Source organism: Acanthisitta chloris, unplaced genomic scaffold (assembly GCF_000695815.1).
Source record: "Acanthisitta chloris isolate BGI_N310 unplaced genomic scaffold, ASM69581v1 scaffold9370, whole genome shotgun sequence".
Lineage (NCBI taxonomy): Eukaryota > Metazoa > Chordata > Aves > Passeriformes > Acanthisittidae > Acanthisitta > Acanthisitta chloris.
Window position 1 is genome coordinate 250 of NW_008653318.1, and position 25,969 is coordinate 26,218.

At 43.9% G+C, this 25,969-nt stretch overlaps 1 protein-coding gene across 1 annotated transcript in view; it reads right to left on the reverse strand.

The window, feature by feature from the left end:
- The window catches only part of LOC103807737 (serine/threonine-protein kinase WNK2-like), a gene marked incomplete at both ends in the record, with an annotated part of 30,531 nt that continues 4,562 nt past the window's right edge, over positions 1–25,969 (reverse strand). The window contains 8 exons of the mRNA XM_009080486.1: positions 1–72; positions 1,101–1,286; positions 2,514–2,522; positions 7,299–7,495; positions 10,542–10,830; positions 13,271–13,490; positions 14,314–14,402; positions 24,634–24,791. Of these exons, the coding sequence (XP_009078734.1) occupies positions 1–72; positions 1,101–1,286; positions 2,514–2,522; positions 7,299–7,495; positions 10,542–10,830; positions 13,271–13,490; positions 14,314–14,402; positions 24,634–24,791 (1,220 nt within the window). The remainder of the gene's footprint in view (positions 73–1,100; positions 1,287–2,513; positions 2,523–7,298; positions 7,496–10,541; positions 10,831–13,270; positions 13,491–14,313; positions 14,403–24,633; positions 24,792–25,969) is intronic.

The following is a 25,969-nucleotide window of genomic DNA, read 5'->3' on the forward strand; positions in this document are numbered from 1 at the left end:
AGAGAGGTTTGGAGGAAGGCTGTCAAGTCCTGCCAGAGGAGTAATTGCAGGAATGACAGGAAACTGAGGAATCTGAAAAAAATATAATATCACATAAATTGCCAGTGCTTTCACTGATGGGACAAAGCAGTTTCATTTGCCACACGAACCACCTGTGCCATGAGGATAATTATGTCTGCTTGTTAATCACTTCCATTCATTTCCCAAGGTTTACAAACAGTAATAAAAACTGATTTATGCTTAAATCATTAGCAAAAGCAAAAAAAGGTTCATTTGGGGGTGATGTTTTTATACCTTAGAAGCTTAAAACTACTTCTAACACCAGCTTGAAGCCTTCAAGCAACATCCTAATTAAAAGCTGCTTTCATTTTAACAGAAATTAAAAGGAATTGGGACCAGAAAAAATCCAAAACTCTTTCATGCAAAATTCAGTAGACAATTTAAACCTCTGTTTTTAAACAATCTGTGACCCAGGCAGCATGGAAGAGCCCCCCGAAAAAGGGTTTTTACAATCAAAACCTCCCAGTGATGGAGCAGACCGTGGCATCTTGCCAGCAGCTTGTTCCTGTCCTTTGGCACGAGCTGCTTCGCATCACAGTGGCTGTCACCAGCAAACACAGTGATGGCACCAAACACCCTCCCAGGCTGAGGGAAGAGCCCATCCCTGCTCTGGAGAACAGAATCAGGGCTGAGAGCCAGGGAAGGGGGTGGCATGTGTGGGGGAAGTGGTGCAGTCAGGAGCTCAGAAAATGGAAAAAAATATGGGCAACTTCTCATGCTCCCATGCCTGGGATGGGGAAGAGAGTGTGCCAGAGGTGACAGTGCAAAAACCCAAACCAAACCAATGATAAAAAGCAGTTACTGCCAGTCTGGGATGGCCATTAACTGAATGCCACAGGGTTAGGCACAAAGGAGACTTCTGTTTCCCCAAACAAATAATAAAGAAATATACAGGAATTAGGAAAATGCTCTATTCTTATGACCCAATTAAGCCGACAAGCAGCCAGAATAGCCACACAAAAACTGCAAATCATGTTAATTATTAGCTGGAAAGCTTTCCTCAAACAGATGTGTTCACGCACCATTTTCCAGGGTGTTACCTGGGAAGGGGCCACGGGTGGGAGCTGCGGCACGGTGGAGATCTGCAGGGGTTTCAGGGGGGTACTGCTGGCTGCCACCTGCGAGCCCTGCGACTGGTACTGCGGGAGCAGGTGGGGTGCAGGCTGGAGTGGGCACACGGGCTGGCTGGCAAGGACCTGCTGCAGAGGGGCTGGCTGGGAGATGGGCTGCTGCTGCGGGAGACAACAAGGAAGAAAGGTTATTGCTTGTACATTGCAGAAGAACCAAGTGGCTGGACACACTGCCCATTTCTGTCCAGCTCATCATCAGGACAGACCTGTCTCTTGGAGCATGGAATCACAGACTCATTAAGGTTGGAAAAGACCTCTGAGATCATCGAGTCCAGCCACTAACCTAGAACTGTCAGGCCCACCAGTGAACCATGTCCCCAAGTGCCACATCCACATGTTTTTTGAACACTTCGAGGGATGGTGACTCCTTGAGCGGCCTGTGCCAGTTGCTGACCACCCTTTTCTGTGAAGAGATTTTCCCAATGTCCAACCTGAACCTCCCCTGGTGCAGCCTGAGGTCATTTTGTCTTGAGCCTGACCCCCACCTGGCTCCACACTGTGGTGGCCTGAGCATTCCTCTGTCAGTTACATCAAAAATCAGAAATGTGGCTCTGTGCTGCAGCTTCTGCCATCCCAGGTTTTGGGAAAGAGGCAGCATCTACCCAGTTACATCCCAAACCCAAGGGAACGGCAGCACGGGAGTTGGTGTGGCACTGATGATGGGACAGAACAAACCAATCAAGGTGGAGGCACCTGGGGAGTGCCTGAGGGACTGGGGAGATCCCACAGGGAACTCCTGCCAGACCCAACCCGAGCTCCAGAGTGGAAGTGCTGCATGCCCACGGCGCTGGGCCGGAGCTAATAAACCTGCCAGCTCCCACAGTCAGCACAGCTCTCAAACACTGGCTGGGTTAATCTGCAGCTCAGGCAGCTGCCCATCGGTCACCAAGGACAGAGTCCACTGGCACAGGTGGCTCAGTTACCTCCCACTTTAGGAGACACCGTGCTAGCAGCATGAAAACTACATTCAGGGAATGGGAGCAGCTTCCTGAAGCCTCCATTTCAAATTCAGCTTGTATCTTACAAAATGCTTGTGAATTGGTTGAGGCACGGGGAGGGGAAAACATCCAGGTCGATTAGGTAGCGTTGCATCATTATAACTGTAACAGTATAAATGCAGAGACACCCAAATTGGAAAAAAAATGAAAATTAGGAGATGCAACATTGATCCTACATGTCTGAATCATCAGTATGTACCGATACAAGATCAATGCATTTGTTCTTTAGACAGATGAATTTCTCATCCTGATTTCCCCTTCATCCACTGCCCTGCCCTACCCTTCATTTACACAGTGTACATCTCCAGTGCTCACAGGATCACACCTGGGGACTCTGGGAACACTGGACCTACTGCTGCCACTGAGACACACAGGTGCTTTAGGAAGTTCTGCACCGAATCTTAATCATTTTACCTATTTCTGTAATAATAACACTGCAAAAAGCCAGTCTTTTATTGGGCTTCCTGGAAAATTAGGAAGCAAAGACAGACCAGTTATTAAATCCTTTTGCTGTCAGGAATAGAACTATTCAAAGAGACAGCAATCTTGTGAGGAAAGGCCATGTGAAAGAAATTAAGTTGGGCAAATATCCTATTCCAAACCAGACTTTGCTCATGGGGGAAAATAAACAACAGATTTGGAACTGTCAGGATAAAGCTCCAGATGCCACAGGCAAGACCTGTGCACATGGTGGGGGCCCTAAACCTGCCTAAGTGTAAAATTTTTGGCTGAGAGAAGCATGGGAACAACTCTACCCATTAGAAAAAAAACTGTTATGTGACAAAACTTCACATAAGTGTATGTTTTTCAAGGAGACCAAATGACATTTCTCCATTATTGATGCTTTCAGAAGAATAGGGCATGTTAAAAAAAACCTCTAAAAGGCAACCTGTGAGATAAATGTTGGTAAGTGAAAAGGTTTGGAGAGGTATGACTCATACCAGTCACAAAGTACAGATACTCCCCAGCCCCTGGGAACAGTTTCTACTGAAGGAAGCAAAGTTTTTGGTAGAATCACCAAAATGAGGGATGAATTACCAGGTCATACCAGGCTGTGGCTGTATCCCTCATGAGAGCATCCCCCTCTGCTGCTGGGGAGAGCTGCTTTGGAAATACCTTTAAGGAATGCAGAGTCTTGGGGGGATTTGCTATTTCAAAAGGCACAAGAGTTACTGTTTGGAGACAACTCTGAGAGGGACAGGCTCTGCTGTTGGAGATGGAGCTCTTGACTGGGTGCCTGCACCGAACTCTATTAACACTGTATTCGCACAACTCATCAAGCAGCACCACTGAGGATTTGGTGACAACTGGCACCAGGCTAAGGAATCACTTCCTAACCTCTTAGAAAGGAGGTGCTGAATAATAACAGAAAATTATTAATTACTTGATTTTTACAGATCAAGACAGTACACTGACATCAATGCAAGGCTTCAGGCTGAGGCTGTGAAGCCCCAACAGAAGATAGGACTTAAACTCAATCAGGACATTCTAAGGTGTGTTCCACAACTGTCCTCAAGCCTGTTACTCTTCCATCCTTTAAACCCAACACTAATTGCCCCATCCCCAAATCTCCCAGGCCACAGTTTAACAGTTTCAAACACCTCAAACTTGCTACAGGCATCACAGAATCACAGGATAGTTTGGGTTGGAAGGAACCTTAAAGCTCATCTAGTTCCCCCCCCCTGCCATGGGCAAGGACACCTTCCACTAGACCAGGGTGCTCAGAGCCCCATCCAACCTGACCTTGAACACTTCCAGGGATGGAGCAGCCACAGCTTGTCTGGAACACCTGTATGAGCTGAAGCTGGTACAAGCTGGAGCAGAGCACAGGTAAGGGATGGGACAAGACAAGGGCTTTTTGGCAGCAGCCAAGCTCTAACCAAAGTCCGGCCAGGCGGTGGTGGCTGCCCCAGCTGCAGGGAGGCGACGGTGGTGGGCTGGACCACGGGGAAGGGCATTGCTGGCTCCTGGTAGTGCTGCGGCCGTGGGGGCACCACGGTGGGTGCTGCTGGCACCGCGGGGAGCCCGGGCTGTGGGAGAGAGAGCACAGCATTAGGGAGGGCAACCCACACAATACAGCCTCCACAGCTGCTCCCGGTGGTGGCTGCCCCAGCTGCAGGGAGGCGACGGTGGTGGGCTGGACCACGGGGAAGGGCATTGCTGGCTCCTGGTAGTGCTGCGGCCGTGGGGGCACCACGGTGGGTGCTGCTGGCACCGCGGGGAGCCCGGGCTGTGGGAGAGAGAGCACAGCATTAGGGAGGGCAACCCACACAATACAGCCTCCACAGCTGCTCCTCAGGAATACAGCTGCAAGTAAATCATTTGCTGGGTACTTAGTTCAAAACAGACAGGAGAAAAGTTACCTGCAAGGAATGGAAAGCTACTTAATAAAATGAAAGCAATTCAGACCAGGTTTGTGACAGCAGCAAGGTCCCTACAACTTCAGCTCAAACAAAACAGATAAAAATAAACAGTATGTCAGACTGAGGCTCATTGGCCTAAAAAACCCTACTACAGCTCCAGTTATGTGCTTGTCATTTCGGTAAACAATCTGACAGATAAATACAGTGATTTTTTTTTTAATTGAAAAATGAAAGGTTTTGAGTCAGACTTCTGTTTCCTGTGATTATTGTGATTTTCTAACCTTGGAACTCTTTACCTAAGTTATCAGTGAAAGAGAAAAAAAAGGAAACCCCATCAGAACATAAAAAGTTAGGAGAAATACTTTGCTTGTGAATAAAGATTGTTGCCTTTCCAAACCCTCAATCAACAAGTAATGCATTAAGGTTACATTTAATGGAAGGGAAAGGGTGACAGAATGTACTAAGGGAGTGTGCTGCACAGCTCAATTAATACCAAACCCTGCTCAAGGTGTGTCTTTTAGAGGGTCACATTTAGAGGTGTGAAGTTGATGCTTCAGGTGAAGAAGAAACAAGGAAAGATGCATGGCAACCATCCCAGATGTGTACCATAGGAAAGGTGCCTTCCACAGTGGAAGGACCTGGCTGCAGATACCATGGGTGAATTTTTTTTCCTTTAGGTGAACAGAGTTGATGCATTTCCAAAATACAATTTGGAATTTCTTGCTGGTGTTTTGGAAGACATAAGGTAAAACCAGGGAATATGATACATTTCCCAAGTGTGTAGGGTAAATCTGGATCAAGCAGAAAAAAACCACTGGCCCTGGATTTTGTTTTTTCTTAAGACAAAGAGGATGAAACAAACAAAAATATTAACTGCCATATCATTACTGTTATTTTTCCTGCTTGGGGTGCTGCAGTACTCAGAGTGCTCTCGCCAGCCATGCTCTGCCAGCTGGGATGGGACTGGCCAGGCATGGAGGCTTCTCACAGAGGAGTCATAGGATAGTTCAAGTTGGCAGGGACCGCTGAGATCATCCAGCCCAACTTTCCTGCTCACGCAGGGTCCTCCAGAGCACATCACTCAGGTTTTGAATATCTCCAGGGAAGGAGATTGCACCACCTCCCTCTGCAGCCCATGCCAGTTCTCCGTGCTTCCCCATCATTAGAGGATTCAGAAGGTAGAATGTTTTCTGCAACCCTTGCAGGTCTCATGGGGGAAGAACTGGTCTTTAGGCCAACTCTGTATTGTAGAGTCCTGTAACAGAGCAGGTCTGAAGGCCTGCCACAGGGCTGGCTGCTCTGAGGAGCAGGCTGGAACACAGAGTTTCCTGGGAGTCAGCTAACTGGGAACTGAGAACTTCCAGCAGGCATTTAGACTTCCAACACATTCTGATCTTGGCCAGACCAAAATGAATGGGCTGGGCACATCTGAGGAGACTGGTGAGGACATATGGGCTCCGCAGGGTCTGCAGGTGCCCAGTGCCACTGGAGGTGACATGCCTCTTCTCTCCTCCGCTATACACATCTTCCTTTCCCAGTTCTTGGGGATGGGATGTGGTGTTGGGATGCACAACCACAACAGGGTCACTGCCATGATGAAAAGCAGCATGAGGGCTGCCTGCCACATGTCATGGGCACAGGCTGGAGTTGGGACACAGTCCTGCCACAGCTCCTGAGGGATGTAACATGCTTACCTCGTGCCTCTCACTGGAAGAACATGGAGATCTCTGTTCACTTTCATGTGTTTGTCCTTGCACCATCAGTTCCATGATGTGCTTTTGGCCAAGGTCATAATGGGAACATGTGAATGGACTACCAGCATCTGGTTTCAGATCCCTAGTAAGGGACTCATTGCCAACTCCATGCAAGGTCAAACCCACATCAAGAGGCCCAAAGGCAGGGACTGGATGTGTCACCTTTGACACAGCTGGAAGGAACACCAGACCCAAGGGGCTCTTGACCAAAGAAGCAATAACATGAGGCTACACTGACAATGAGCAATACAGAAGGAAAATGTGCAGGAGATTAAAACTAATCATAGACTCATGAAATCACAGAATGGTTTGGGTTGGAAGGGACATTAAACCTCATCTTGTTACAACCCCGTGCCATGGGCAGGGGCATCTTCCACGAGACCAGGTTGCTCCAAGACCCATCCAGCCTGGCCTGGAACACTTCCAGGGATGGGGCAGCCACAGCTCTGGGCAACTGGTGCCAGTGCCTCACCACCCTCCCAGGGAAGAAGTTCTTCCCAATGTCCAATCTGACCCTGCCCTCTGGTAGTGGCAAGTCATTCCCCCTTGTCCTGGCACTCCAGGTCCTTGTCCAAAGTCCATCTCTAGCTTTCTTGAAGCCCTTTTAGGCTTCTCTTCTCCAGGCTAAACAGTCCCAGATCTCTCAGCCTGTCTCTATATGCCCTTGGAGCATCTTTACGGCCTCCTCTGCACTCACTCCAACAGGTCCATGTCCTTCCTGTGCTTTGTTGCAAAGCCCCTAATGCAGTTCAGAGCCAACAGATTGAGAAGGAATGCTTTTACTGAAAGTATGACACCTGCCAGTACAGCAGGATGGCAAACACAGCGAGCCAGGCCCAGCACCCATTTCGTATCAACAAGTGTATTCCTGAGCAGGACACCACTGATAGAGGCGAGTGAGGAATACACAAAGAGAGCCCTCTGTACCCTCTGAAAACAAGACTCTAAATATGACTCAGGATACAAAATGATTTGAAAAAGCTTTAGACTTACTCCTGAGGGCTGCTGGTAGTGCCCGAGCTGGGGCAGGCTGTGGGACACAGCCTGGGTCTCACTCAGAGGAGGGCTGTACACCCGCTGGATGGCAGGAGGGACCGGGTCGGGCAGGGACGAGTAGATGACACTTTGCTGGCTGCTTTGGGAGTCGGAATAAACAGTGGAGCCCTGGCCGCTGTCAAACGTGCTGTCAGCTGAAAGAACAGTAATTTTTATTAAAAGCTCAACAACTCCAAACGTTCAAGTGATGACTTTAGAGCAAGGTCACCATGGTTTATGTAATTAGCATTTTTACTACCCTAGCCCTTTCCTTATATAAATAAACTATACAACACAAATGTTATTTTCTACAAAAGGCACATGCTGCTTCTCTTAAGCCAAGAGCCATCCCCATGGATTTCTGCACGCAGCGGTATTTTAGGCACACTGATATTTCCTTTAACGGGCATAAGGTTGACAGTAAGAATTGCAGATGTTTATAGATCTTCTAGGCTGAAAGAAGAGGAAACCCTGATTGTCAAGTTCAGAGCAGACCATGAGGTCTTTTAGAGTTCCATCCCCCAGGGGTGTACTGACTTTAACAACCTTTTTTACCAGCAGCACTGAAAATTACAAAATTCTTTATGCTGTATGACTTATTAGTCTAGCAAGTCATGCCCTGCTTGAGTGTAGAGCAATACCTCAGGCTGAGGGCAGACACAAGACATGTGCAGGCTTAGGAGCACATTCAGAGCTCAGCTGGAGTTTCTCCTGGAACATCTGCCCAGCTAACCCGTGGAATTGCACAGCTGTGGGCACTGGGTAAGTACCAGGTCCTCTGTCCAATAGAAATATAGGTCTTATTCATTTTAAAATGTCTTTTAACAACTTTTCAAGCCTGTAAAATACAGGTGCCTAGCTCTTCTTGAGCATAAGCTACTGCTTTCTTCATTTGAGGAAGGAAATGAGATGAACAGACTGCAGCTGGATGTGTCTAAAGGACAAACTGCTTCTAACAGAGGTTTAAAATTAAAAAATGAAAGCGAACTGCAACGCAGTTAAAAAAATGGCTTAAGCTACAGCTAAGCTTAAACACTATTTCTTTTTCCAACACTTTCCATCGTCTCTTTTTTCCATATCCCAAATTAGGTTTTACTTATTTGGCTTTTAAATAACAAATTACTTTTTAATAGCATCAGAGATGACATTTCAGTACTCCCAAACTATTCTCCCAACTGTTTTTTTTTTTTCCAAAATTAAACTCCCCTCTGTATTTATTCAGCTCATTTCTAAAGAGCCAACACAGCCCTACTCTCACGGCAGGATTTCTGCCACATATACACTTTCATTTTATTGCAAGCAATTATTCAGGACCTCAAAGGAGGGGGAAAAAAGAGTATGATGGCAGTGCTAAAGTAAAAGCTGTGAGTCAGTCTCAGGTTTTCACAGAACAACATGCATTGCATACAATAAGTTATTAATTATCCATTTTTACATTTGACCTCAGATTATATGAGAGGGTGAAACAGCAATTTACAGAGGTCTTATGCTAAGAAAATGTTCAAATAATCTGATAGCAAATTGTCAAATAATACCAAGTGTTGGTTAAAAGTTGAGGAGGAGTAGGAAATAAAAGGGGGGTTATATTTAGTATAAAATTCTGCCAACTCATGTCCAGCAGAACCATGGGAAGCACAAGTCACCTCATTGCACCACTGGAAACAAAGAGAGACATAATTGCAGTATTCCTCAAAGGAATTAGTATGAAAAAAGTATATAATCCAAAAATATGAAATGAGATCAATTTAGCTTCAGGAAAAAAAGCTTTGTGAATAAGGCAATATTGTGAGTGTTATGCAAATGTGGCCATTTCTTATATCTTGTAAAGGTTTTTTTCCTGTAGAGGCATGTGTGGATATTTCAGTATTCAAAGCAGACCTCTGTGTTGCACTTTATACATACCTCAATGAAAGCAGCAGCTGTGTCTTTGCTAAAGATAATGCATCTTTCATTTAAATGTACTTCCATACAAGCCCAGAACAGTAAAACAGAAATGTTATGATAATTGCTTAGTAGCAAAATATGCACATCAGATTTCATCAGAAAAACTAGCTAGGAAAAAAATTAAAGACCTCTCATAAAATCTCAAATCTTCCAAGCTAAAAATCACAGAATCACAGAACGATTTGGGCTGGAAGGACCTTAAGTCCATTTAGTTCCACACTCTGCCAAGGGCAGGGACACCTTCTACTAGCCCAGGTTGCTCCAAGCCTCATCCAAGCTGGCCTTGAACACTTCAAGGGATGGGGCAAAAATATCTAACAATGTTTCCTTCAAGACATTTAAAAGTACAAACAGATTGAGATTTCAGAACCAGAGCTTGAGTCATTAATAAAGGTTGATTTTAGTGGCCAGAGACAGGGTCAAGTTACTCTAGGGAAATAATAGTACTCTCCCATTCATTGGAGGTAAGTGTGATGATCAGAAATCAAACTAAGAAAAAAAAGGCTCTGCAAGCCAAGCCAGGGAGCTGCTTATTTAGAGGACCCAAGAGTAATTACACTGTTGGCCCACAGGTCTAGTGCTCCCAAACTACAGCTGGTGTTTCCCACAAAACAGGGAGATCTTAAATTACATCACGCAACATCCAGAGTGAATGCTCTTTCCTGCCGTAGACCTTTGCACCGCATCATAAAAAACTGCACTCGAGCCATCAAGAGTCATTCCAAAACACAAGGGCCTGCAGCATTTCAGTTTCAGTTTGCAATAAACATCACATGGCCAACATCATTTGAAAGAGTCACCAGTCACTCTGACCAGTTTGAATCAGATTCATAGAATATCCTGACTTGGAAGAGACCCACAAAGATCATCAACCAGCTTGGTGCCAATTCAACTTCTGCAGGCTCTGAAATCATGCTTTGCACAAGCTTAAAATTGTTGATCCCACCACCTGGCACAGAAAACAGGTAGTTTTGTGTCGAGCAGCAGGTCTCCTTACTCTCCCATTTACAAATATGTTATGGTTTTGGCATTTATTGCTACCACAGGAGATATATATAGAGTTATCTATATAACATCTTTTTTTTGAAACTTAACTTCTTTCAAAATTGTGATGCATCTGTCCAGGACTCTGGTGTTCTTTGAGCTACTGTGCAAACCCACACACATCAGTTCATCTCACCACTCAGCTCAGATCATCCTGGGTTTTACCCTCGGACGTTCATCACTGTGTGCCCCCAACACCAGCCCGAGACTTACACGCGACTGAGGTGACGCTGGTGGGCAGGTTCTGCTGGAAGGGGTGCTGGTCTGCCTCTGGCTCCTCTGACTCTGACAGGATGTGGTGCCCCGTGTGAGAAAGGTAGGTGACCTGGACCTGCTGTGCCTGTGGTGCCTTTAGCTTCTCCAGGCACTCTGAGTCCCGACGCTCCTCCGACTGCATCCTCGGCCAAATCCGCTCTCTTCGCCAGAGGATTAGTGCCACTCTGTCACGTATGGACTTTGCAACTATCTTGAGATCGTTTTCATGAAAAAATCCAGAGTCAATCTACAGAGGAGGCACAGACTTAGCAAGGTCCCATGTGCATGGATGTGTGCACATATGTGCACACATGCATTACTCAAATCTCTGGCTAACACAGGAAAAGTCAGCTTGAAACAACATGAATTTATACAAAGACATACTTTTTTTTTTACAAGAACAGGAACTCAAGAGCCTGAAGGGGACTTTTGAAAATAAAACTTCTATTCCTAGTATATTAAAACCTCAGTGTGCAATTTCTAAGATGTCAATATATATTGGCTCAATTTATTCACCACTTAACACACATTGAGGAGAGCAAATTTAACGGCAGATGGGTTCCCCTCTTTTTTTCAACACTAACAGAAGAGTCAAAACTAGAAAAAAACATAATTCTTTGAATGATGCAGCTGGAGTGAATCAAACTACCCCTAAATCTAAATTTATTGCCTTAACCTTTCCAGCACACACAGTTTCTCAAATTGCTGTGCTTGATAGCACAGCAAGTCATGAAGGACAAGATGTTAACTGAATTATGTCTCAAATTAACTTCTCTTAAATGGTGAAGTCAGTCAGTATTGATTGACTTTTCTAAAGAAAAAGCCTATCAGTGAGCCCGATACAGGCAGTTCCCATGTGATGGAGAAGGGGCCCAGGCTTCTCAGAACTCAACTGCTCCACAGATAAAATGGAAATTCATCTCTGTGCTATTTGTTTGCATAATCTCCTCCAGCACAGGGTATGAATTTTCATTTAATAATGACCTCCCAGAGCTTTGTCTGCTCTGCCTACTTTCTTAACATGACAGATTTGGAAGCACTTATATACATGGAGAAATCTAGAGGCTTTCCTACTTTGCTCTTGCCCAAACAGCTTAGATTTTTGCTGTTTAAAATTAATGGGTGCAAAGCAGCTTAAAACACATCTGGATTTTAATGAAGACATGCTGCTTTACAGTACCCACTCATTGGGAGAGGTAACTTCAAGTTCCAAACCAACCAGAACTTTTCAGGTTCCTTTAGCCCACATCCTTTGGACAGGTGGCATTGCCTGACTACCACAAACCCATCAGTAATAAGAAATAATTCCTTGTACTCAGAAGGTCTCCTGCATTCTTCTCTTCCACAGCACATAAAGCAACAAACTGATGGAACCACATGGCTTTGGTGTTCCACAATTCATAAGGACTAGAAAAAGATATTTAGGAATACATGTACCCCTCACCCCAACAGCCTCAAGTTTGAAAGCATTTCATGGGCTGTCACTTAGGTAACTATTAATGTGGGACACAAGTTTTAAAATTGTTTGGGAAAGGGTATAGTATCACTGTAGTCTGGGTATGATCCTTTTAAACATACTTTTAACGAGAATTATTTGCTCTTCAAAACAAAACATCACAGCTATGGCCTGAGCTACCCACAGAACTTCAAAATCCACCAGTATTGAACTGCAAAATACAACAGCAAGGAACTGTACCCATTTAAACTAAATGAGTTCTGTAACGATACACTGCCGGGAAAATATTGGACCTACAGCAAACCAATGGCAAGAAGACAGAGCAGCCTGAATTCCTCCCACTAAATTTGGAGTAGATGGTGATGAGTCCCAGCAGAGCAGGGCAGCATTACCAAAACGAGTGCCTCCTGAGCAGAACAGGAGTGGTGATGACAATATCATTAAATGGGATCCCTTGGGATTTAGATTATAATAGGAACATTTCTGCAAGCACAGGAAAGTTCAGACCCTTCGCTAAGTGCTTACTGACTCTGTGCCTTGGTGATGTTAGAACACCTAAACAACTGCAGTAAAATAAAAATATCAGTTCAAGGACAATGTGGTGAAACTGGAACACAGATTGCCTAACAAAACCCCATAAGTTATGAAGATACAGAAATTCATCAAGTTAAACTTATCTGTTAAAAAATCCAAAGTTTATTCCTAACTCTGTGAATCTAGTTTCCTATCAATGCTGACCACAGACCATCCTCATCTACATTCCTCCTCAGAAACACCAACAGAACAGATGGGGAAAAAGCATTTTGAAGAATTTGGTGCAGAATATTTTGTGATTGAACTTCTGAACTCTTATAATTCAAGCTGCTGTCTGGAACTAAACAGATTCCAAATTCAAAGATATTCAACAGCCTACAGAAACTGGCAAAAGACTTTGCAAAATATAAAATTAGACCAGACCTCCATGGTCCCTAAGCTATTTGAAATGCCATTTCAGGCATCTGTTTTCAAATATGGCAAATAATATTTTTCAGTTATTAGTTCTTCCCTGTTTACCCCTTTCTTGTATTCATTCCAAAATCAATGCAAAGTGCCTAAACTGGACATCTGGAATGGGTCAAGTGGAAGTGACTTTGCCCCACTTGTTTCTGCTGTCCTTTCACATTTATGCACTACATCATATATATATATATATATATATATATATGTTTTTGTCAGAAGAAGTTTATTTTACCATTTCTTGTGCAACATCATCAGGAGTTTCCTTCTCCAGATCAAAAGTAAACTCAATGGCTCCATTATCTTTGGGTTTTCCTTTCAGTTTCTTAGGATCTTCTACCCAGAGTCTTAAGGCAATAGAGGATTTCCTACCATGGTCTTCTTCTGCAAGTTCCACTCTTACCCCAGTATCTTCAGCAAAAAAGGCATGGCTTAATAAATCTTTAATTTCATATCTGCAAAGGATATAAAGAAGATTCAAATACTGCAAGTCAAGCAATTTCAGAGAGGTTTGTGACAAGAAACTGCTGTTAAAGATGAAAACATTTACAGTATGTTTGGTGTTCATCCATAATGAATTTGTGTTCTTTGTAAAATGACATGGGATTTCCAGTGATGAGAAGGAAATGAAATTGAAAAAGTGACATTTTCCATTTCACAAAGCTTCAGCAACATTTATGCACCACAAGCACATACAGAAATGCAGATTATAGCTTGTTTTTATAACTTTTCTTGAGTATCTGAGCTTAAAGAGTACTAAAGAAGAGGCTCCCTCTAGATAGTCAGCTGAGGCCCCTAAAAACTGTATTTGTGAAAGTCTTAAAATTCTGAGCACTAGACAAACTGACAGAGACCAATCAGAGAACATTAGGTTTTAAAGCAGAGCTGGAAACAAGGCACAATGTGTCTCCATATCCAGAGGCCAATGAGGCCAAAGGGATCTGCTACAACAGCTTGTGGTGACTCCACTGCATCAACCTTTACCCCACTCTGCTCCACGTAGAACCTCAAAAGTGAGGTTTTATGGACAGCTGAAATTGCTAGGACATCCTAGCTCAGGTCCACGGTGATGCTTCCTGACCTTATCCTTTGGAGCTGAGAGGGTGTGAGACACAAGAGCATTTATCCTGACATTGTATGTCAGGAATTTATATTTGCATTTCCATTCTGTTTTCTCCTGCATGGGGGAGACCCAGAGACTAGAACGAAGATCTACAGACAGCTTTGAAATCCCTGCAGACACGTAATTTAATACAAAACTTGATAGCTGAAACAAACCTTTCTTCTTTATTTTTGCAGATGCACTCCCCAATTATCTCCTTAATTTCAGGATCAGTAACTTTTTCAAAGCTTGCTGGCTTTATACCCTAAAAGGATAGAGAAAAACAATTTAGTTCGAAAAAGAATTACATTATCTCTTCATTAAGGTTATTTCTCCTACATTTTACGGTCAATTAAACCCTTGGAGTAACTAATGCTTTTAAGTTGTTAGTCTTCATGCAAAATTAAGTTGAAGATTTAGGGCCACTGTATTTCCAAGAACCAATGCACTTCAAAATTAGCACACTGGTTTGCACAACCTCATCCATAGACAGGGCAAGTATCCCTTTTTCTTTACCAACCTTTGCAAATTCTGCCTAACTCTGCAGTGAATATTCGAGAAACAGCCAATTTTAAATTTTCAAAATAACTGTTTTCTGAAATTATTCCTTTTATATTTTTGCTTTACCTCTCAAAACAGTAAATGAATAAAGACAAACAACCATGTTTTTCTTCAGATCGCCAGTGTCAAGAATGAGTAAAAAACACATTGGAATAGTCCATATTTCTGTTTCCCACAAATGCTTTGCTTTTCTATGACCTAAACATCCCAACACCCCCACTCGCCTCCAAAACAACTCCAAAACCAAGCAGAGAAGCAGAATATACCCAAGAGTTCTGCATTGCTCTTTAACTTCACAGGATATTGTTAGAGTTCCACTGGAAATGTGTGGCAGAGCAGGTGTAACCTATAAATCAAGTTAAATCTCTGTCAAATATTCACATGTTTGCTGGAAATAATTCTAGATTTGGAACAGCAAGCTATGAGCATGGCCTTTCAAGGAGAAAACCCAACTGCTCATTGCAGAAGATAACCTGGAGAAGCAGAATCTGCTTCCCCACACCAGGAGATTGGCTCAGCATAGGTGCAACAGGGATAATTTGCATTTCTTTAGCGTTATCCGGGACTGTGTTAAGCACATGGACAGGATTTAAGAGGAACACACACAGACACACTCCTAGGACAGTCATAGGTAAATTCTCCTATTCTCTAGTATTTCAGGATCAAGACCTTAACTCAGCATGATCCTCCTCAGGCTATAGAGCCTGGGTAAAATTGTTATGAATATGAAAATAACATCTATCTTACCAGCACAAGGAGAGACTGTAGGAGAGGAGGCATGCAAACTCTCAGGCTAAGTAACAGTTCAGATATTATGTCATTGTTCTGTACACATAACCAAAATATACTAAAAATAGTGAGCATGAACATCTGTGCACTGACAGGGAATTATATACCAAAACCAGACCAGTGGGGAGCATCTGGGCATTCAGCACAGGTGTGGGGCTGTGTGTTTTCAAAGCCCAGAGTGCTAATTTCTTCTGATTCCAGGCTGTGGACAGGGAGGAAGGGATGTTCCCTTAGGAAGAGCCGTCACTTGCAGTGAGGCCATCCCAGTGCTCTCTTGCCAAAGGACATCAGAGCAGTTACCAGCCTCCCAGCACCTGAGGCCAGTGATCCCTTCCATCCAGCTCCACAGAAGGTTTCCTGTGAGTGCCATCTATGTCTGTACTCAGCTACAGATGACAAGTGGCAACGCAAGAAGTTATCCTTTTTATTTGTGATGCCCAGCTTAAATCACAGAACTGATTCCCTTTTAAAAAAACCACATTAACCTACTAAACCAAAATGTATGTGGATGAAAATATGACAATTAATTTGAGAACAAATTATGCAGTTAGGCCCTATCACTTAAGGACCCAAATATTTCCTATGAAGTCAATAAGCAGAACAAAAAGAAAAAACAATTTCCTGTATCTAAAAAACCTAGAATGTGATTAAGCACATAACTGAATGGGAATTGGCCATTTAACTCCATTCAAATCCTGTTAAAGTTTCACCCTGAAATGACAGTGAATAATGGCTCATGCAGTGGCAGATAAGGAGACTTGCAGAGTGGACTTCTGGCTCACCTGGTGCTGCCTTGAATTAAAAAAAAAAGAAAGAAAGTAAATATTTCAGAGTGTCTGCAAGTTAATTCACTGACATGTCTTGAATAAATTTTATGGGTGAACTTCAGTGAAGGCTGGCACCACTCTGAGAATTTCTGAATATTCCAGAACCAGATTATACTTCTATCTTTTTATGAACATTCTGCTGCCATTCAAGCCCCAGATTCTACTTTAAACTTTAATGAATTCATTAATTTCAGGTCAACTGCTCCCCTTTTTGTCTTAAAACTACAGAGTAAAATATGTAATTCATAAATTTTGAAAAAAAACAGCAATAATAACAGGACATAATCGTCACACAAAGACTCAGTCCCCCAGTTTTGCCTCAGCAGAAAGCTGCAGAGATCCAAAAAACCCCATTCTTGTGGGAATAAACCAGAATAATCTGTACATGTGGCTGGCTGGCTGTGACCCACTAAAAAGAATTATTTGCTTAAGCAAACCTAAATCTTACTTAGGAGATGAGGGTTCAAATTTTGTGTATTAGAAAAATGTGTCAAAAGGCACAGAAGTGCCCAGGCTGGCTCCAGTGTGCCAAGGGGGATCTTAGGAGAGCTCCAACACATGAATTAGAAATGAAACAAAACAGAGTACCGCCAAAAAACACTTTTAGCAGGACTCCTCTCTACCCTAATTCACCCTTAAGCTACAGAAGCCTATTGTGTTCCCTGATGAGGAGTTGGAAGAAATCCTTGGGTAACTCACAACGGAAAACAGGATAAATCTCTACATTTCAGAACACTCCAGTTTGCAACAGGAAAACCCTGATTTCCATCTTGGTGTGACACTCCACAGGAAGAAAGGGTAATAAAGACCTAATGAAGGCTTAATGGCATTAAGCTGAAGGAATGCAGGCTGAGATTAGATATAAGGAAGACATTCTTCCCTGTGAGGGTGCTGAGGAGGCACTGGCACAGCTTGCCCGGAGAAGCTGTGGGTGCTCCATCCCTGGGAGTGTTCAAGGCCAGGTTGGACAGGGCTTGGAGCTTTATGTTTACTGAAAAATATCGCACAAAGGTGCATCGGTATCCATTTAATGGGGTGAAAAAACCCAACAACACCCTCTCCCCCATCCCCCCAAAAAATCCAGAAAACCCCAACAAAACAGTACAGGCAATTTAGACCACACTACCTGCAGAGCTTCCAGCTACCTAGAGGAATATATTGCTCACATGTCTATACACTCAAAGGTACATGCCAACTGCTTTTTCAAATTTTGCAAGTGCTCCATGGATGTCTTTACACAAACAGAACATATGAGAGACACAGCCTGAAGCATATCAGGGTTTCTCCTGATTTAATTTTCTTTTACAGAATTCACAAGCAATCTTCAGGTATCTTAAACCTGAGCTCTGACACAACTGGGATGGAGCAGGGTAGGACACGTTGGGCATCTAGAAATCAGGTCTGCCTGAAAACCATCCTTTTAATAGATCCCTGATGACCGATTCCCAATTTTGACCTTACAAATTGCTTCCACACACACAAAAAAAGCAACTCTTCCACCAACTTTCACCATCTTTTGAGGGAACTCCCCTCCAAACATCCATTGTGTCAATCTGCTGAATGGCTAAACTATGAATAGGTTACTAAAACAAACAAGGACAAAATATGCAGAGTGAAGTACTGAACAGAGCTGCTTTGCCAAAGTGTTTTCTCCCTGTCCATATGTTCTAGGATGCTTTTGTTCCTTACTCTTCATTAAACTCTCCAAGGCCATCTCACTGGGATGCTGCAAACCGTCCCCACGGCGCGGTGCCTCCCGACAATGAAGGGGCTTCTATTTGCCATCAAAGGACTCATCTCATTCATTTAAACAAAAGCCATCTGTCTTCCCTGAGCATTCCCAAGGAAACATGGCACCGAAATTCAAAGTGTATTAGTTGAGAAATTATCCATGACAATTTGAAAGCTGTACAGCCTCTGGTAAACTGAAGTAAACTCAATGCCACTGCGTGTGAAAGGCAGGGAGGGCTGGGGGACATAAGGGGCATTTCCTACAGACTTTTAAATGCTAAAATGTACATACATAATCCAAGAGCAAAATGAGACATTAAATAATTTCCCTTTTGAGAATTTCTCTATCTCAAACAAGATGATTTACTCTGAATCCCTCACCACCATTTATTCTCATCACTGTCTTTCTGAACCAATTAGATTTGTAAACCTTTACAAGGTAGCTGAGCCTACAGCCAGGCATGTATAGGACATTAAAGCTGAGACTTCGTTGCTGGGTGAAAAAATGTGCTGCTTGTTTTCCAGAGGTCTAAAAACAGACACTTGCCATTTTCCATTGGCAGAGCACACTTTGAAGAGCAGCATGTGATGCTTTATAAGGTGCACAGCGAATGCCAGACAAGTCAACGGTACGTCTGACCCACCTCAGTAATTTCCTGTCCCCCAGAAGGTGCCCTCCCCCTCTAGAGACAGCCTGCTCTGGGCTAACACTCCATCTTCTACAAGGAAAAAACCTTCTTTCAAAAAAGCTGAAGCCATGTTTCCAACTGAAAATACACCCCAGCACACACACTCTGAAGTCACCGAAATGAAGGTAAAGCTCTCAGTTTTACCAGGACTTTGTTCCATAACATCACTGTGTGCAATTATAAACTCATCTCTGTTCTTTTCTGTTAATGGTTCTCCATCTTAATGTGAATCTAAAGCATTACCTGCAGATCTAAGATCTCCAAAACCCACCAGAAATTCACCCAATGACATTCCCAGCATTATTTGTCTGTTGTCACTGTGCCACAGCCACAGCATTTGTTCTGTCTATGTGAGCAATGTGGTGTATGGCCTGTGAATGCTGAGAAAACCTTCAATACACTGAGGAAAACAAAAATATGAAAACTGGAAATGCAAACCAGAACACTAACCATGTGGGTTGTTTTGAAACACAGGTTTGTGCTGATAAATCCAAGGAGGTGGCCAGGAACCCCCAGGAGATGCAGCTGCTTCACTGTGCATTCTGCAGCGCATCCCTAAGAAAACACTGGGCTGGAGCTGTCTGGGAAGGTCACAGACTCTGATGTTTCATCACTATTGTCTACATTAAAATCACTTTGGCAGAATGATTAAACACAAAAAAAAAAATACGAGTAAGAAAAACCATCAAGTTATGCATGAAAAATGAGATTATGGCATCAGAACGAAGGTCACTGCAAATATGCTGACCAGGAAATCATTTCAGAGTGAACTGCGGTAAATGTGGCTCGGCCCCGTTGCTTGGGAGAGATGTATTTGCTATTTATGGTACATATCAATTTTTTTGTGTGTTTACACTCCATCATTCAGGCTGAAAGGGCAGAGAGAAGTGACAAGTGGGAACAAGCATGTCTCGTCTGGCAGAGAAATGAGCCCCTTTGCACTTTTCAAACATGAGCATCACTTTATCCTGGACAACTACACACATGCAGCTACATGAATGGGAAAACAAGAGTGCAAAAATCAAGGCAGCAATTAAGTCATGAGAATACGGGCAGGCAGAATAAAAGACCAGTGCAATAAATAAGTCTAATAATCTTACACTACAGACATGCAGAATGTGGTGTATCCTGACATAATAAGGTCTCAGGAAGGGAATGTTTCTATTTTCCATACCAGTAAGGACTACCAACATGTGTGACTTGGGCAGCCAGGACTTCAGGAGTATCTTATGTCCTAGGGGCAGGCAAGGATTTGGCAGAGTGTTAGGACACAGTGTAGAAACTATTGAAAAAGACACTATAGTGGCAAAACCCAAATCATGCCCTGCCTGTGCTGGGCAGCAGAGGGAATGTCAGTCCAGCAGGACCCAGCAGAAGGCTGGAGGTAGTCTAAAGACTTTGTTAGTTACTGCTCCTTGATGCAAACTCTGGCCAGAAATTCCGACCCCTTTGGGTGCTGTCAGCACCTCTGGTGGTTGCCATCACGATGCTGAGCCCAAAGCAGAAAAACCCAAATTACTTTATTTTATATTTTTCAAATAAAAGCATCCAGCAGCTAGACACAGCAACCACATTCTTACAATGCATTGACTCTCAATTCTAAACACTCAAAATAGTGCTTTTAAAAATACTATTTACATTTGTGGTGAAAAAAACCAGCTTCATAAAAATGTAAGCACATTTCTCTCTGAGAAGCTGTAGCGTTCAGGGACTCTGCGTCATTGATCCTCTCCATCCAAGAAGGTCAGAGCCACCTTCTGCTCTAGTGAGAGCCCCAAACCTAATCTAATACTGGAAGAAAACAGTCTAATTCAGCCTCTTGGGTTTAGTCTACACTCCACTTCTAGACTGTACAGCAGTCTATAAACCCCAAGGCTCACACAAGCTGCCGCACAACCAGCCCTAACTCTTCATCCAAGTGGTTTTAGAGTTGTCTGTATATGGTCACTGCCCCAGGTCAGGGCAGACCCGAGTGCATGGTGCTGGCTCAGGACCCCACACCCTGAGCTCCTACACCTGTGCTGCTGCCACCTCCGCAGCGTCCCTCAGCCCCCGCGGCGCCGCGGGGCGACTCACGCGGGTCGAAGCAGGGTCCCTTGCTGTCGCCAGCTCTCCTGTGGATGCAGCTCCTCTAGAGAAGCTGGTGAGCCCACCAGAAGGTTCCTTCTGGGCCAGAGGATCTCCCCCAGGACAGGAGGCTCCTCCTGCACCCTCACCCCAGAGGTCCACCCCCTGCTCCTCCTCCCTGGCTGACAGTCCTGCAGCTCATGGCATTTGACAGGGCTTTCTCCACTACACAGAGAGCTGGTTAACCCTTTCCTTAGAACAACACCAATGCAGATTTTTCCACCTAAGGAATCCTAGTGCCTTTGCTCCCACTGCTACTGTGCCAAATTCAGCTGAAAACCACAGGAAACGCACCCTCCATGCCAGTACCTGACATTTTTGGCTTCCACTTCCCTGCCAGAACAACTTTGCTTCAAAAATACTCCTTACAGTGACCTTTCAACAGCATGTCCACCATTACTTGTACTTCATGATAAGCATCATCTCCCACCTCTCCAAAGCTGTCACTATAAGGCCAGTTTTACAAACTTATAATGATTTACTATCTAATCCTCAGTCATGCAAAGGTTACTGCCACAGAAAACAACTTGGCTCAGGCTTCCATCAGTGTCTTTAAAAATGGCTACTTAAATCTGCAAATTGAAATATAACATCTAATTAGGAATCCTCTGATTAATCATTATTCTTTGCCATCTTGGATATTGCTTTGATAAATGAGGCTTAGGAGCTTTGCAAAGTCTTAATTACCAATATTCCAGATGGCTAAGAGGTGTACACAGAGCTTCTCTGGGTACATGGAGCAATGAAGAGATCGATGTTCTCTGTGGCTCTAGATGCACACACACTCCCAGCAACACCAGTTCCATGGTGATATTGGTTACCAGACCAGTATCATGTGCTGGAGACAAGGCTCCAGAGCCTAAAATTAGAAGATCCTCTTGTTGCCACCCTGTGAAGCTCTGGAGTCCACGGAGGTGTCCCCTAAGCTGCCTACACAGAGCACATCTGAAGGACTACACACCGAAACAGAGCCAACAACCCTTGTGCCAAAGGGAGAAACATTGTGATAAAGCACCGTGGAATAATGATGAGAAATAACAATGTGGAACAACTGGCTATAGAATCAGAGAATCACGAAATGGTTAGGGCTGGAAGGGCCTTTAACGATCATCTAGTTCCAACCTTCTTGCCATGGGCAGAGACACCTTCCACTAGACCAGGTTGCTCCGAGCCTCATGCAACCTGGCCTTGAATAATGAGGATTCAGGCAAGGAACTCCCCTGAGCCATCAAACCCATTCCAGGTCTCTGAGAAGCTGCAGCATGGTTTCCAGCCAGCCCATGGTGCAGTGTGGTCAGCAGCCAGCAGATCCATGGCTGCACACACTCCCCTCCCTGCAGTGTCATAGGGAGCTGCGCCAGACACAGGGATGAAGCTAACTGCCCTGCTGAGCAGTTTCTGAGGCCTTTTGTGGTTTTAAAAATTATGTCTGAGTAGCTCTGGTTTGAAAGCAACATTCTCAGAACACTCTCAAGTACCAGGCATGAGTTCGTTGGGACAGACTCAGCTTTGCCAAGCTGTAAATGTCAGCATGCGCAATTTATGCAAAGACAGGATATAGCTGCTTCCCCTCTTTGGATCTGGGGGATTTTCAGAAAGTCATGGCATCTCCCTCATTTCCAGCAGGGACATTGCCCTGTGTCTGATGCTACTGACTTCAGCTTTTAAACACAGACATCCTCTGAGCAGTTTGCATTCTTCCGCCAGGTCAGCATCATCGCAGCTGGCCAGCACAGCAAGCTACGAGAGCACCAGCGTCCCAGTATACTGATTTTCAGTGGTGGGAAAAGACAGACACTGAACAATAAAAACTATACATATACAAATAACTTTGCACATAAGCCCACTATCTGGCACAGGTGAGTGTTTGGTATCTGAGGACACCATCTGTATGCCAGGGGAGGGACCAGCACACAGCAAATCAGAAAACGCAATTCTGACCTGGAGCTGTGTTTGCTGCCAACTCGACTTCACAGTGCCACATTTCATAGATTCATGGAGGGGTTTGGGTTGGAAGGGACCTTTAAAGGCCATCCAGTCCAATCCCAACCTCCTGCAATGAGCAAGGACATCTTTCACTAGACCAGGTTGCTCAGAGTGCAATCCAACACAGTCTTGAATATTTCTAGGGATGGGGCGATCCACCACCTCTCTGAGCAACCTGTGCCTGTCTTTCATCACCCTCAGCACAAAAAAATTGGTACTAGCTTCATTCCCTAAACCTCTTGGAGAAGGCAAGTGGTGTCAAATGTCTTTCAGAATCAACCAGTTTTGCTCACAATAAGCAGCTAGATAAGAAGAATAAAAACTAATTTTGGGACCACACTTTTGGAGACCGAAAGATGTATTTCATATGTATACCTATGTATTCATGTGTATTCATGTGTATTTCATATGTATTTCATATGTATTCATATGTATTTCATATGTAAGCCTAACTACTCTTTCTACCACGTAGATCCATTAAATTAATCTGTAGCTATTCTTTGCCAATTTTAGTGCAGTTTTCATCTGAGGATTACCCTCATCCCATCCCAAGTGTCCAGACTGCACCTTCTGGTGATGCAAAAGGGCCAAACCACAGAGCTCACCATCTTCTTTGGTAGCAGCGAGATGGAATGGGCTTGGGAGAATTTTGCCAAACCAGTCTGTGTGACATAATCTATCTTGAAGAAAACCTCCTGCATCTCTTGGTTCCGCTTAACCAAGTAGAGCAGAGCATAGCCACTGCTGCAAAAGCCTTTGGCAACTCCCATTCCTCTGCAGTCAGTGACTTGCAATCTGAGAGCATCTTACAGACTTGGGAGTTTTCTCAGGCATTCACTGCACAGCTCATGTAGACAAACACATTTATCATCTGGGTGTGAGTGTTGGAGAGGGGATTTTAACCAGTGCATATGTTACTTTAGACTGACGTCTCCTCCAGCTTAACCACACGGAAAATGCAATAAACCCATTCCCCTGGTCCCTGCCTGGGGATACCAGACCTTGCAGACTTTCATAAAGCTGCTCTCGCTGACTCCAAAACCAGACATTGCTATCTTTTCCCTTTTGTACCTTCAGAGAATTTATTACACACACAGAGAGAATCTGTGCTGGAAATCCAAATCAAACACCTTTCACTGTATAAATAAGCATTTAGGCTGTAACCTAAAAGCTAGTCCTTTTAGCTTTTCAGGAAACTTCGCAGAATCACAGAAAGGCTTGGATTGGAGGACCTTGAAGACCATTGTGTTCCACCTCCTGCCACAGGCAGGAACACCTTCCACTAGATCGGGTTGCTCCAAGCCCCATCCAGCCTGGTCTTGGACACTTCCAGGGATGAGGGGCTTCCACAATTTGGGGACTTGGGTGATGGCTTCTAATGGCAGGAGGGGAGATTTAGATTAGATATTAGGAAGAAACATGTTACTGTGAGAGCAGACAGATGCTGGAGCAAGTTGGCCAGAGAAGTTGTGAATGCCAACTTGATCCAGTCTGAGAAGTTCCCATTTAGAACGCAAGACTAGAGCAAAGACTTTCCCTGCTCATTCTTCCCAAGTTTTATGTATTTTATGGCTAATTACCAAAAATATTTGATGTAGCTGCACTACAGACAAACATAATCCAACTGTGGAATTGTAAGCCTACACATAAACCTGCAACAGGTTTGTGTAATCCAGAGCTCAGATACATCAACTTCTACAACACTCAACAGTATTGACACCTCATCAAAATGTGATTTTGACCTTCAGATGACAAGATCCAACACAAATTAAGGACATGTACTCACACAGGTTACTTTTCGGTAAATTTGAGCAGCATTCTGGCATTCTGAGTAAGGGTATTCTGAGGTAGCCATTTCCAACATGCACATTCCAAATGCGTAGACATCCACAGATTCATCGTAGTGTTCCTCATACATTTCCGGGGCCATGAATTCTGGTGTACCTACACAGACACACACAAAGAGAAAGTCAGTGCTTGGCAGGAGGCTAAACGGCTTTAACCACAGGTTTTTTTCATCTGGAAGAGTGTGCCCAGTATAACTGTGTACAGGTGCATGCAAGATTATTTCAAAAGAGCTCGAGTATGCCCCAGGGAAGAAACCCAAAGTCAAAACACACATTTACATACCTGTGGCTTGCTGGTAATAATACAAAGGGGGGGGGGGGGGAAGGGAGGAGAGGGGAAACAAAAATAAAAATAAAGTATCAAAATTTCAAAACTGAACAAGAAAATGAGCTATGGCCCATTGCCTGCCCATACTGGAAGTGATGGAATGGTTTCCTTGTCTGGGTAGAGAGAGGGATATGTACAGGCTTGGGGAGGTGAAAAGGGGAGAAGAAACGAGAACCTTCACTCTTGCTTTTATCAATGCCAATTTGCATATTTTTGTTTTCTCCAGAGATACAGAGCAACCACCTGTGCCCAGACAGCACTTTGAATGCCAGTAGTATCACAAATCACCTACAGAGTCATGCACAAAACATCAAACCTAATTCTGTCACTGGTTTAGTGGGACAAATCAATGAGACTACTCACAGAATAAGGTCCTACTCAACAGGGATTAGGGTGTCAGAAATCTGATGCAACTGGGTAAATACAAAGTGAGGCACTGTACTCACTGCTTCCTACCAAGGAGCAACAGCACTGGGACAAGCAGCAACTTAGACCACCTGCAATATTTGCTCAGCAAACTACTCTGCAAAGGGTGGACTTATAAAGCAAAAGGGAAAACAATTAACACTTGAGTAATAGTAATTTATTTCAGGAACTGTTATTTCATACTGTAATTCATGCTTAGGAATCATGACTAGCTTGTTTCCTTTTAGCACATAGAAAAGATGAAGGAAGAGAGATCAATGCAGTTGCATGTTGTGGGAGAGGAACAGCAAGCTGCCAGGATGTCCAAAGGAGCATGAATAAACTCTGCCTGTCCAGCCTCAGCAGTACGGGCAGCTTCGCAGATCCCCATCAGGGCTTTGTTATGATGTCTCTACATCAGCAGCAAAAGCACAGCTGTCATTAAATTAACTGACAATGGGAAAAAGTGATTCTTGCATATAGGATCACAGAATGGTTTGGGTTGGAAAGGACCTTAAAGCTCACCCCCTTCCACTCCACTC